General features: G+C 36.9%; 2 protein-coding genes across 3 annotated transcripts in view; both read right to left on the bottom strand.

Moving 5' to 3' along the window:
* phactr1 (phosphatase and actin regulator 1) overlaps window positions 1-3,625 on the bottom strand; it is a 30,994-nt gene extending 27,369 nt beyond the window's left edge. For both annotated transcript variants that reach the window (XM_055186003.2, XM_055186004.2), the window contains exon 1: window positions 3,242-3,625. In XM_055186003.2, the coding sequence (XP_055041978.2) occupies window positions 3,242-3,356 (115 nt within the window). In that variant the 5' untranslated portion in view covers window positions 3,357-3,625. The remainder of the gene's footprint in view (window positions 1-3,241) is intronic.
* Window positions 3,626-4,392: 767 nt separating this feature from the next.
* On the bottom strand, window positions 4,393-13,081 carry gptl (glutamic--pyruvic transaminase-like). Its single transcript, XM_073856464.1, has 11 exons — window positions 12,750-13,081; window positions 11,254-11,349; window positions 10,848-10,956; window positions 8,582-8,715; window positions 8,275-8,512; window positions 7,902-7,979; window positions 7,671-7,809; window positions 6,050-6,224; window positions 5,719-5,874; window positions 5,388-5,521; window positions 4,393-5,260 (listed from the first exon to the last, which is right to left on the bottom strand). Exons 1-11 carry the CDS (start codon window positions 12,837-12,839, stop codon window positions 5,173-5,175), a joined length of 1,437 nt encoding a protein of 478 aa, XP_073712565.1. The 5' UTR covers window positions 12,840-13,081; the 3' UTR covers window positions 4,393-5,172.
* Between the last annotated feature and the right edge of the window lie 21 nt (window positions 13,082-13,102).

Raw genomic sequence — 13,102 nt, 5'->3', positions numbered from 1 at the left:
AGCTCAGATGTTCTCTCATTGTGTTTCATGAAATAAAATAAGAGTGTGAAAATAATTTAATTTTCATGCAATAACGAACGTCAGTCTGCTAAATCCTCACAAGGGTCTTTAGTGACGTCATGACACATAAGATCCACAAGATGTGTAAGATGAGCACATCTGACATAAATGACAGAGTTTATTAACACATGGACTCATCACATACATCTATCAATCACAAATGTATTACCATTATTTAAGTAAATACTGTGGTGTATGAATATGGTATTTATTCAGCACTATGGTATTACCATGTTCTTTGGACACATTACCACGGTACAATCACAGATTAAACCGGGTTTACCATGGGTAACAGCATGTATACAGTACCATAGTATTCTTAGTACTTTGGAGTACCCTGGAGTACACTCTTTAAAACCTTTTCTGGTTCCCTGAAGAACCTTTCAGTCAAAGTGATTTCTTTATCATCTTTTATAGTCTGTAAAACATTTTTCACGGTTCCCACACCTTAGTTAACTTCAAATTCAAGGACTTTTCAAGGACTTTTCAGGTCCAATACCCTCAAATTCAAGAACTAAATGTGGGGACACATTTCAAGTTAGAGCAATGTTACATCGTGTTACATTTAAATATACATTGTTGCAGTTCCCTTTCAACTGTGACACTTTAGGGACGCCTCCAGGGGTAAATGTGTCTGAATGTGTATATCAAATTCAACCAATGGTGAGGCTTAACGACAAAGACAGGGTGACGCGGGAGCCAGGAAGTTTATCGCTATCTGAAATATTGCCAAAGACAGCGTTACAGGGCACAGAAAGTATGGCAAGGGAGACACAGCGTCTCGTTCCCTTCTCAGGGAACAACAGTTACATACGTAACCCGAGACATTTTCATGTGTCAAACACAACTATGCAAAAAAGCATTTTGGTATGAATCAACATTCGCATACAGAATATATAAGCATTTAAAGTGAACAGTTTAGCACGTGTGCTTAAAAAGTCTAGATTTTTTTATGATATTATCCTACACTACACAAGGAATTATATGGATTTTTATCCAGAAAACTTTCAGCTCTTTCATTGACTTGTATCTATATGTATATTTTTAAAAACTTCCCAGGACCTTGAATTTTTTCCCCAGATTCACAAACTTTCAAGGATTTCAAGGACCCGTGGGAACCCTGATTTTTCTACTACTAGAACTTTTTTAAAACAGAAAGGATTTGTGGATGTTAAAGGTTCTTCGAACCAAAGAATCGCAGGGAACCTTTATTTTCCTTTCATTTTACCTTGCAAACACTGTGGTATGTAAATGTGAAAATGATTCAGCAGCATTGTATTGCCAGGTTTTGGACACTATCATATGAAACCAAATTTACCAGAGTAATAGCATGTTTTTAACATACATACTGTCAGAAATAAAAGTATAGCCTACAAAACTGTACCTTTTCTGTCACTGGGGTGGTACCCTCACAGGTTCTTTTTGTACCTTTATGGGTTTGGTGAACCTTTTGGGGTACAATATTAACCCTTAAGTAGGGTTGAGCGGGCACAAACTAACTCAGGGTTAATTGTAACACGGCTACTTTATATATTTCTACAGGGCTGAGCAATCTGTGCTTTTTTTCTTACTGTCAGAAGATCTCCAGTGAATTTGTAAAAAGTTTTAATGTGTTTTGGTTAAGATATTGAACAAAAAGTGTTTTGGAGGCATGGATGTAAATTTCTTCATTTGATGTTTTTTCAGTGTCTGAGTTGGGTGTGTAATTCACCAAATCCAACCTTATATTAATTTAATCACTCTTGTTACCTAAAACATAGCAGCATTTTGAAACATGTCAGCAAATCCCAGTAACTGATAGCTGGGATTGAAAAATTTTTACACAGTCGGTTTGTTGTCACATAGTGTTACAATTAAGCCTCCAGTATACAATGATAATAAAATATAAACCACGTAAATACTATTCATCAAAGTGATAACTGTTAATACAATATCAGGGGAAATAACTTAATTTAAAAAAACTCTATTTATATTCATTGCTGCATAACACAAGGATGGTTAGATGAAGGATGATGGATGGATGAATGTGTGGATATCTATCAATTATGATATATAAACAATATTCATCTTTAATACATGGATATAATTTTATTGAATTATTTGCGTAGCAGATGTTACAACAAACACTCTGTTTGTGACAATGAACCCCACCTATGGGGTAACGTTTGCACTCCTGTCACTTTCTGTGTAATTGTACAATAACCGTAAATCCCACACACAAACTTTAAGTAATCATTTGTAGCAGAGATTTGTGTGTTGATTGTGTAAAAAAATCATCTAACTTAAATATTTTTTGAATGATAGAGCCAAAGCCAAAAAGTGTTAGGTTGTGCCACTGTCCCCTACCTATTAAATGTATCAGTTAAAAAACATTAAACTGTTAGGGTAAGGTTTACCTTTAAAGGTACACAATAGGTCAATAGGGTACAGTAGCGTAACAAAAAAGGTACAACATTGTATTTTGTTTCATATAGGCCTACATGTAGAGGTACAAAACAGAAAAGGTACAGTTTTGTATTTTTTCTGACATTGAATAGTATTGTTTTAAGTACTTACACTGTGCTAATCATGATACTAATATAAATAACACAATATTGTGGGATATACACTCTTATAAATAAAGGTGCTGTAAAGCAGGGGTTTTCAAATTGTGGGTCGGAGCCCACTTGTGGGTTGCACACATTGGGATAAGGTGGGTCACCAAAGTCGTTTGTTGTTGTGGTGAATGACGCAACAAACAGTTTAGTCCAATTAATGACTAGTAATCACAATGGTTTTGATATGATATACCCACTCAGTAGTGTAGTGGTGAATTGGGTACTCTTAAATAAAGAAGTGGGTATACCCCATGCCATCAAATAAAGAAGTAGGTATACCCTGCACTACACCACTGGATATACCATCAGTTATTTAGATATTTCAATGAAACTTACATTTTATTTATAAAATGACTAGGAAAATAAAATCTACTCAGTTAAAATGTCTATTTTTTTCTCATATTTTCATTTTAAAAATATGTTGGTGGGTCCCAGGACAGATTATACCTATTTAAGTGGGTCGCAAAATGAAAAGTTTGGGAACCACTGCTGTAAAGGGTACCTTGAGGGATATGCAAAACCACGGTATTGTCAGAGATACACTGTATATATAAACTCTAGCGCGCGCGCACGCGCTCACTCACCTGTCCGTAGCGTGTATGACAGTCTGGTTTCGGTGAGATACGGGGTGTCGCTCTTGGACCGAGCTCTTCTGATGGGCCGCCGGTCCACATCGTCATCCTCAGGCGCTGCCGCCATCAGGACCGCGCGGGACCCCCGCTACAGCCCCCGCTAACCGAGACACGAAAGACCAGGAGGAGGGATGGAGAGACCGGCGGAGATTCCGTAGGGAAGGACGAAGACCCCTCCTTACTGCGTTAACGCATCTACCGACAGGGACTCGTAACCACAACGACGTCAAAACACGCGGATGCGGGAGACGCGGATGGACGGCATCCAGAACGCGTGCAGTCGTGCCGGACGCGCCGCGGCAGCTGCTGCCGTACTACCGTTACTAACCGGGATGACGTGTTCGGGATGATGAATAATCTGGCACAGATGCGGTTGGTTGGATGGACGGAATGATTTTTGCCCTTCCCTCATTCCGCGTCTGAAAGAAAGCTGGATTTCACGGCAAATGTAATATAGCGGGAGACTGATCTCAGATCATTGAGTTGGGTGCGCATTATAACGTATGCGGTATATCTACCTCACTTGACCTTTTTTCTTCCACAGCTGACTCATTCTAGAAAGTCATCATGGATGACAGTGATCACAAACTGAAGCAAAAATCATTTAGCACGTGAAGGCACAAATAACAAAAATGACAACGCTTTTCCAAAAACATACAAACAACATTAATTAGATCATTTTTATTGATCTTGAATTTGCAGGGTTTGCGGTGTATGCAGTACACGGGCGTCACACAAGGGGGCGCCATTGTGGGAAAATCACAAAATCACTGATCAAAAATGTATGACAAAATAAACCTTTATTTAAATCTTGTTTAAAAAAAAAAAAATTAAGAAATTTATTTTATTATATCATGTGATTTATGCCAACTGCTTATCCTCACAATGACAGACGAAAAATTAAAAGAAATGGTGATTGGTAAAACTGGTTTATGTCCTACATTTTCTTAATTTATCACTGAAAGCCATTGATGGCCACACTGCAAAAAATGATTTTGAAGGAAAAAAAATCTTAGTATTTTTGTCTTGTTTTCAGTAAAAATATTTAAAAATTCTTAAATGAAGATGCTTTTTCTTGATGAGCAAAACGACCCAAGAAAATAAGTCTAGTTTTTAGACCAAAAATATCAAATTTAAGTGATTTTGTGCATAAAACGAGCAAAAAATCTGCTAATGGGGTAAGCAAATTTGTCTTGAATTTTTCTTGGATTTAGTGTTTAAGAAAAATGTTCAAGATTTGTTGCTTACCCCATTGGCAGATTTTTTTTTGCTCGCTTTGCATAAACAGAATGAGAACATGGATCCATCATGCCTTGTTACCACTGTGCAGGCTGGTGGTGGTGGTGTAATGGTGTGGGGGATGTTTTCTTGGCACACTTTAGGCCCCTTAGTGCCAATTGGGCATCATTTAAATGCCACTGCCTACCTGAGCATTGTTTCTGACCATGTCCATCCCTTTATGATGGCTACTTCCAGCAGGATAATGCACCATGTCACAAAGCTGGAATAATTTCAAATTAGTTTCTTGAACATGACAATGAGTTCACTGTACTAAAATGGCCCCCACAGTCACCAAATCTCAACCTAATAGAGCATCTTTGGGATGTGGTGGAACGGGAGCTTCGTGCCCTGGATATGCATCCCACAAATCTCCATCAACGGCAAGATGCTATCCTATAAATATGGGCCAACATTTCTAAAGAATGCTTTCAGCACCTTGTTGAATCAATGCCACGTAGAATTAAGGCAGTTCTGAAGGCAAAAGGGGGTCAAACACAGTATTAGTATGGTGTTCCTAATAATCCTTTAGGTGAGTGTATATTTCTAAATTAATTTATGTTACTGATATGTTCTGCTGGAGATCAGTAAATGACTACTAAGATTCAGCATTCATGGAGAAACTTAAGGTGGAAAGTTTGAAGACGACAGAGAAAATCCTCCAGATCATCTGATGACATCATCACACAGATCCTGTAACACACAATGGCAGGATTCAGACTGTGTTCGCACGCCTGTGTGTGTGTGTGTGTGTGTGTGTGTGTGTGTGTGTGTGTGTGTGTGTGTGTGTGTGTGTGTGTGTGTGTGTGTGTGTCTTTACCTGAGGTAACAGCAGGACTGTTGTGTGTTTGTGTGATCTTTATTCCAGCATTCACTGAACCCAACACACACACACTGATCCTCCAGCAGTCTCCTGCAGTAACACAACCCAGCCTTGGCTTTTATTGTAGCTTTCTGCAAAAAATACATCACAATACATGAGTCCTCACTTCATGACAACAATACTGTTTCTTTATAACACAATGGTATCATTATTCACACAACCCCACACACATTTTGTTCTTTCGGTATACCGTGTTAATGATTGTGTATGTACCTGTGAGTGTCTATGTGTGTACTGTATATGTACCTGTAAATGTGTTTGTGTGTACCTGTGAGTGTGTGTCTGTTATGTGAGACAGACTCAGGTGAGGATATATGAAGATGCCACTGTGAACTGATGGGCAGGTGAATCCTGGTAAATCATTAATGAACTTCACAGCTCTTGACATGTTTAACTTCAGTGTGTTCAGCCTGGACGACACCTCCTGAACAAACCCACATAATTAAAACAACATATTGTACCAACTTGCTGATTTAAAATTCAATGCATGTGCAGTCACGGGTGTTTAAATATCAGATCTTTCACAACAACCTTAAATGTGGTTAATGCAATCATTTACCTTTCAGAGATCTGTTGAATGTGTTTTACAGGTACAGTACCTGTCTGTATAAATCATAGGAGGTCTCTCCAGGACAGGGCGGATCAAGCATTACATCAAGAGCGATTTGACCAGTAACAGGGGTGTTTATATCCCCCGTCAGAAGAACTTCAGTGTATGACAGTAACACTTGATCAACATTGATCAATTCCATGTAACCGGCCCTTAAACCACACCTGAATCACAAACAAACATATACATTAACCTTGCATTTTAATTTCCTCTTCAATAACTCATTTATTTTATTATTTTAAATTAAGATTAATGGTGTTTGTTATAAAAACAAAATTTTTTTTAGCATTTTTGGTCATTGTCACGAAACCACATCTCTTTCCCCGCCATTGACGAGTTATCTCATAAATTAAGAGAAAACATATGCATTAAAAAAATGCGTTCCTGATGAGGTTTTATGTTAATCTGTCATACTGCGATTTACCCAATTTATAAAAAAAAATGAAGTAAAAAATTATTTACAAATTTTAAACTCTGTGTATGTTTTGATAATCGTTCTGAATCTGATCTCTAACAAAATTCCTTCACAAAAATGCAATTATTTCGGCTTTTTGCTAAAAAATTTTTTTTTTAAGAAAAATACCCATATTTAAGAATTTATAAGAGAAAAAAATATAGATGGAATGAAACGTTTTTTCCCCGTTTTGTTTGTTTGAAAGCAGAGGCTCTGTTTTTTCATTTGATTTATTTGTATGTTTATATATTTTCAGAAGAAAATGCGTTTTGTAAAAACTTTTGTGAAAATCACAAAAAATGCTGGCGGGCAACTTTTTAAAAAAAATGGCTGGCGGGGAATAAGTAAAGATTTTATTCTAAAACATATAATTTGGTAACAAACATAACAACATTATCATAACAAACATAATTGTTTTCCACATTTACATTTTTTACATTAATAATTTCCTACTTCATTAATGTGTTATTATGTATAATTTATATACATAATAAAACTTGCATAGGAATCATGGCTCCTTTATTTTAGCAAAACAGTTGCAAATGGTTATGGTAATGAGATTTTTTAAAGGTGCAGTGTGTAAATCTTGAGGATCTCTTGACAGAAATGTATATAACTATATTATCAGTGGTGTGTATAAAGACCTTACATAATAAACTTATATTTTTATTACGTTAGAATGAGCCGTATTTATCTATACATACACCGCGGGTCCTTACATGGAAGTCGGCATTTTGCACTGCTGTGATTCTACAGTAGCCTTAAATGGATGAACTGCTGTACAAAGCGCGTTTCATCACTATATTTTGTCAGTCGATTACATATTTGCCCTGTGGCGGCTATCGTAGCTTTTCATGCTTGGAAAGGGAGGGTAAATGGTTGCAATTCACAATCTCACCACTAAAATCTACACGCAGAACCTGTAAGGCCCCTTTTTTTTATTCAAAACTGTGTTAAACTGTCAGTAAAAGGTTTGAAATGAATGCCTTTAAACATATTAGAACTTGATTTCATGAATAAAAAGGAAATTTGTTGATGCATTTAAAAAAAAAAACATCACGTTTGAATCTTAAAACCAAGAATTTGTGAGAATCACTCTTTTATTGTAAGAGTTTATTCAGGTCTGTTATCATGAAAGACTGAAATATAATCTTACTCTGCTATGATGCCATTGGACAGTGAATGAAAAGAAGCCAGTTGTATTTGGTCAGAATAAAGGTCACCCATCTCCGCAAGAACCCTTTTATACGACACAAACTCTTTACCATCTGCAAAAACTGTGTTCTGATAAACCTGCAATACATAAAGATACAAAGAGATGAATGTAACGTTTACGAATAAACGATTACGAAGTTAACCAATAGTAGCCAGAATAAAATACTTCCCTCGTCTACCAACAAAAAAAGATTTTCTTCAGCAGCGAATCGGATGACGTCCTGGATAGATTCTCTGCTCTGAATGTGGCCTGTTAGTCAAGCACAAACATTATCTTATTATAAAACATGTTGGTCTGTAATTCTGCAAATGATTACAAATCTACAAAGGTTTTTACTTTTAATATTCAACCCATCAAATTATACAAATGCATGCAATACAAAACGTTAAGTTTAGAAACATGTCAATAATTCATTTAGATATAATTGAGTAACTGCACAAAAGCTGAACACAAAAACTTGAATGTCCTTGTACTGAAGTTTAAATAATGGCCCTATTAAAATATATTATATTTTATGAATATATTATGAATATCTGAACTGTACCTGTAGGGTTTCCAGGGTTACTTATATAAATTGCTCGTGGACAGCAGTGCTTTCTGCAAGTCTGGATGACTTGTTTTAGCTCCGCCCTCTCTAGGCTCCACCCACTCTGTTCTTGTAGTCGATAGGGCACCGGAACCACGCCCACCCTCTCAAGGATGCGAGTCAGGGTGTGAGGGGCGGGGTCTGGGATCAGAAGCGCTGTCAAACCCTCTGATTGACACAGTAATCTCATCATGACCTGAGGACCAATAGCATGTTAGTGAAACAGTTCGAATTAAAAGCATAAATAAATGATTCCGGATCATACCATTAATCCTCTTTGGGATCCACAGGTGATGAAGATGTTTTCTGGACTGGACGGGATGCCGCCATCTCGGAGAGTAATGAACTTCGCCACAGTGCTTCTCAGATACGTCAGTCCACATGAAGCTGTGTATGAACCTGACCAAACATGTGAAAAGTTTTTGTACAAAACTCATCGAACTGAAAAGCTAATCTGTACGTTGTGATCAGCCGAAAATGTGACGCTCCTTACCATGTTTAAAAGATTCGCTCACAATGCAATACTAACAGGAGTTAACTTACAGGCTGTGAGTCTGAACCGGGAGGAATTATGCTAATGTCGTTGTTGTCTACATACGCACAACCGGCGCAACGTCATAGAATGTCTCTGAACAGGTTCACGCCCACTTTTGGGGGAATTCAGACTAGACCTTCCATCGACTCCCATTCAAAACAGCGGAACAAAGCAACGTCCGTACACAGCGTGCAGGCGCAACTAACGTATGAAATCACTCAGATCAAACATGTTGAGTAATTATCCGTCCACCCTGCCTGCCATAGAGCCCGAAAGATACATTAACATATTTAATTTGGTCAATATAAAAACATGTCTCTTTCATTCTCCCAGCATCAAATTTGTGTAACAACGCTCCCTATTGGCCAGAGGTGTCCTACCCAAACATTTACTCGTACCTCATCGAGTCAACAGGGAAGCAAGTGAATGATTTTACTTCGTATTTGAAAGCTACTTCGTATTCATATATTATGTCTTTATATTTAGAGTAATGAGTGCACTTTTCCGTCGAGTCATACAACTAACTGGCTTAGCGATAGTTCCAGCAATCACTGGATGGCGTTGTTACACAAATTTGACGCTGTGAGAATGAAAGGGACATGTTTTTATATTGACCAAATTAAATGTGTTAATGTATCTTTCGGGCTCTATGGCAGGCAGGATGGACAGATAATTACTCAACATGTTTAATCTGAGTGATTTCATAATTTATTTACGCCTGCCGGCTGTGTAAAAACGTTGCTTTGTTCCGCTATTTTGAATGGAAGTCAATGGAAGGTCTGTTTTTTTATCCCCCAAAAAGGGGCGGTGATGAAATTTACAGTCAAGTTCCCGGATGTGCCGGTAGTCCGTATCACCAATAACAGGAAGTAAACTGTTGCCTACAATCTGTCAGTCTGTTGTAGTCCAAGAAAAGAGATTTACATTGGAGATGATAACTGGTGTCATAGTTTACTTTGGGGTTTGTAACACTAGCTACGTTTACATGGACACATTTTGCCTCCATCGGATTAAAATCCTTCCGATTAATAAATCCTATCATAGCGTTTACATGAACACTTAATAATGTGATCGGATTGATGTGCAGATTTGATCATTTGACATGCGCACATTGCACAAATATAGTTTCACGCTGTTTCAAGATTTGCTTTGTGCCTCACTGATTATAAAGCAGCAGCAAAAACACCCATTCACGTGGGCCCAAAAAGCGTATTTTACTTCACGCGGTGCTGCAAGGACCGTTCGTGAGAGCGAGTCCAAACACACGCTTTGTGGATCAGAGAATAAATCATGGACTGACCGGACAACGCTGTCTTGTATCACTTTATGGGGAATTGGACGATAATAGGAACAAGATTAACAAGACAATCACTTCTTGTGACTTCCTTCAACAAAACAAACTCGAGTTATTTGCGTCACATGTCATTACGGCAATTCTACGTCATTGCACGTGTGCATATGCTCCACACTCCCATCCTGTAGGTGGCGGAAATGCACCTTTCAGTGGGTTTGTCAACCGCCATTAAAAAAAGAAAAGATGGCACATGCGCAGAACATCCCAGTTTCAGTTATCCATCCGATCAAGTGTATACATGTCATTTTAAGCAGATTACAAACTGTATAAACCACCCCTAACAAGCGGATTAGATTTTTAATCAGATTGGCACTTTTTAGTACGATTGAGGTTTTTACATGGAGCATTTTTATTCAGATTGATCATTTAAACGGATTACAAATGTCCATGTAAATGCAGCTACTGATACACACTTACACACCAAAGGAAATGTAAAAACGTGAATCAGATCATAGGTGCTCTTTAATTATACATCGATTTCCAGTTGACTATTTGAAAATAATGTCACAATTCAAAATAAAAGCATCATGGTCTAGAAAAGAAATCTTTAGTATTAAAATCCTTTAAAATATGACAAAGATGTGTTTTAGCGAGATCCACTCTGATGGTTCTGGTTTCAAACAAAAACACATCGAATCTCACCAATGCTGCCTCCATCACACTGATCCAGCAGCGTTTGTGCTCGCATTCGAACATCAGGTGGAAAATCATCACCATGAAGAAGACTGGGATACAAACATCCAGCAATGACCTGACAGAAATAAACACAAAGACATCCACCAGCATTCACTTCTGAGGAGGCTAAAGGTCAGAACATCTTCATCATCATGGATTTCCTAATGTTGTCACAACTTTTTTTACTGTGACATTATTGTGTGAACTTTTGGTAGAACGGCATTGCTGACAACAAAAGAGCAAATACTGCATGTTTTAGACTTTTGGTTAACATTAATGACCATGACAAGCAGCCATCATGGCCTGGATGAAACAAGGAAAGTTATTATTACACAAGATTGCAATATGCACAAATAAGGACTTAATCACTGACCTGTCTGACAAAGGTTATGGGCTTCAATCCAGCACTTTGAAGATCACCAGAACCCACATCCAGAACTTTGTTAAAGGATCTGCTCACAGTCAGACCCTGAGAATAAAGATGGGACATTCACTCCATTTTGGAAATCAGTTTTGAACATTTTGCACAGCATATAATATTTTTGTCCTGTCACACAACACTTCTTACATATTCACTCGTCTATAACCATTCTCGTTCAAAAGAAAAATCACTCTTTAATATCTTTCGTACAGCAATGAGACTAAATGAAGATCAAATGGGAACGCAATGAAAGACACCAAAGTCTTAGAAAGTGATAGTGTCAGGTATTCAGGCAGTATGTTTTATACTTCATGCTTATAGATTGATTAAATAATAGAAAGTTAATGTATAATCAAGTTAATATACCATCTTACTAGAAGCACACACTGTGCTTTGTACTTTATACTTCGCTGTTAAAACAAAATTAAAAATCTCTGAGCAGAATCAAACCGAGAGGAAAATGATTAAACAAACACCCACAGCACACGTCTGTAACTTTATTCATGATGGTCTTTTACAATTCTGCAAGAAATGTTAAACATTATTTTTAATGTCATGCATATGTATACTTTTGCTTTTACAACAAATTAACAATAATTTAATGTAAATGTACATGCTTTGTATTGTGAGAAAAATCTTAACAGTAAGTAACTTGATATATTTGTAGAAATATAAGCAGTGAATTCTCTTTCTCACAGTTTCCTGACCTAAAACTGTCAACCGTGTCATCTTTTTGAAGTCACAGTTAAATCTTAATAACAATAGGGAATGTTTTTGTATAACCTTGTTATAACATTATTTGTTTGTTGAAGAGATTGTTTAAAATCGAAACAAAACGTCATAATTATTAATTATATTACATCTTTATGATCAAAAAGAGCTCAGTTTAATAAAATAATGTGTAAGCCCGTCTGTAAAAACAAGGCTTACGTCTCTAAATCAAATTCTGAGATTTGGAGCATCAAAGTTTGATTTTAAATGATTACTCCACTTTCATAAAAAAAATCCCAAAAATTTTTTAGGAAAACATTCCAGGATTTTTCTCCATATAGTGGACCTCAACAGTTTACAGTTTCAATGCAGCTTCAATGGACTCAATTCTTGCCAAACCATGTCATTTTTGCCCCCAAAATTAGTAGTTTCTTGCCGAAAATGACGATTTTTAAAATTTCTTCTCGACTGAACAAAGAAAGACATAAACATCTTGGATGAAATGGGGGTGAGCCATTATCAGAATTTTGTAAATGAAAGTGGAGTAATCCTTTAAACATTATTTTCACACGGATTTTAATCTTATCTTCATAATCTTACTTAATTTAAATATATCAAGCTAATATTTTTAGAGGATATCTTAACATCATGTAGGATGTTTTAATGTAGAAAACAGTAAATCACAAAAAAGCTGGGTTTAAAACTGATCATTAAACTATGTTATGTATAATATTCACCTCTTTAAGCTGGTGTGTAATGATTTCAGCCTGCTCATGAAGTTCTTCATCAGGTGTCAGGTCTCTGGTTGTCTTCCTCACAGCAGACATGTCTTTCAGACTGATTGTCTAAGTTCTGTTTGCAGGAAATCACACACACACACACACACACACACACACACACACATACGCGCACACACGCACACTACCTGTTCATTGAATACATCACTGCTTTAACTTTGTCACTGTGGACTCTGCTCAATGAGTTTAATCATAAAATTAATCATAGAAATAAACCTGGAGACACTCAAAGATTTAGAGTCTGTCATATCAATAATGCATTTTGATCAGTTTTCACCCAGAACAGTTTTTTT

Source organism: Misgurnus anguillicaudatus, chromosome 18, assembly GCF_027580225.2.
Source record: "Misgurnus anguillicaudatus chromosome 18, ASM2758022v2, whole genome shotgun sequence".
In the NCBI taxonomy this organism is placed as follows: domain Eukaryota; kingdom Metazoa; phylum Chordata; class Actinopteri; order Cypriniformes; family Cobitidae; genus Misgurnus; species Misgurnus anguillicaudatus.
The sequence above is the reverse complement of the archived record's forward strand: the minus strand, read 5'-3'. Positions and strand labels throughout refer to the sequence as shown.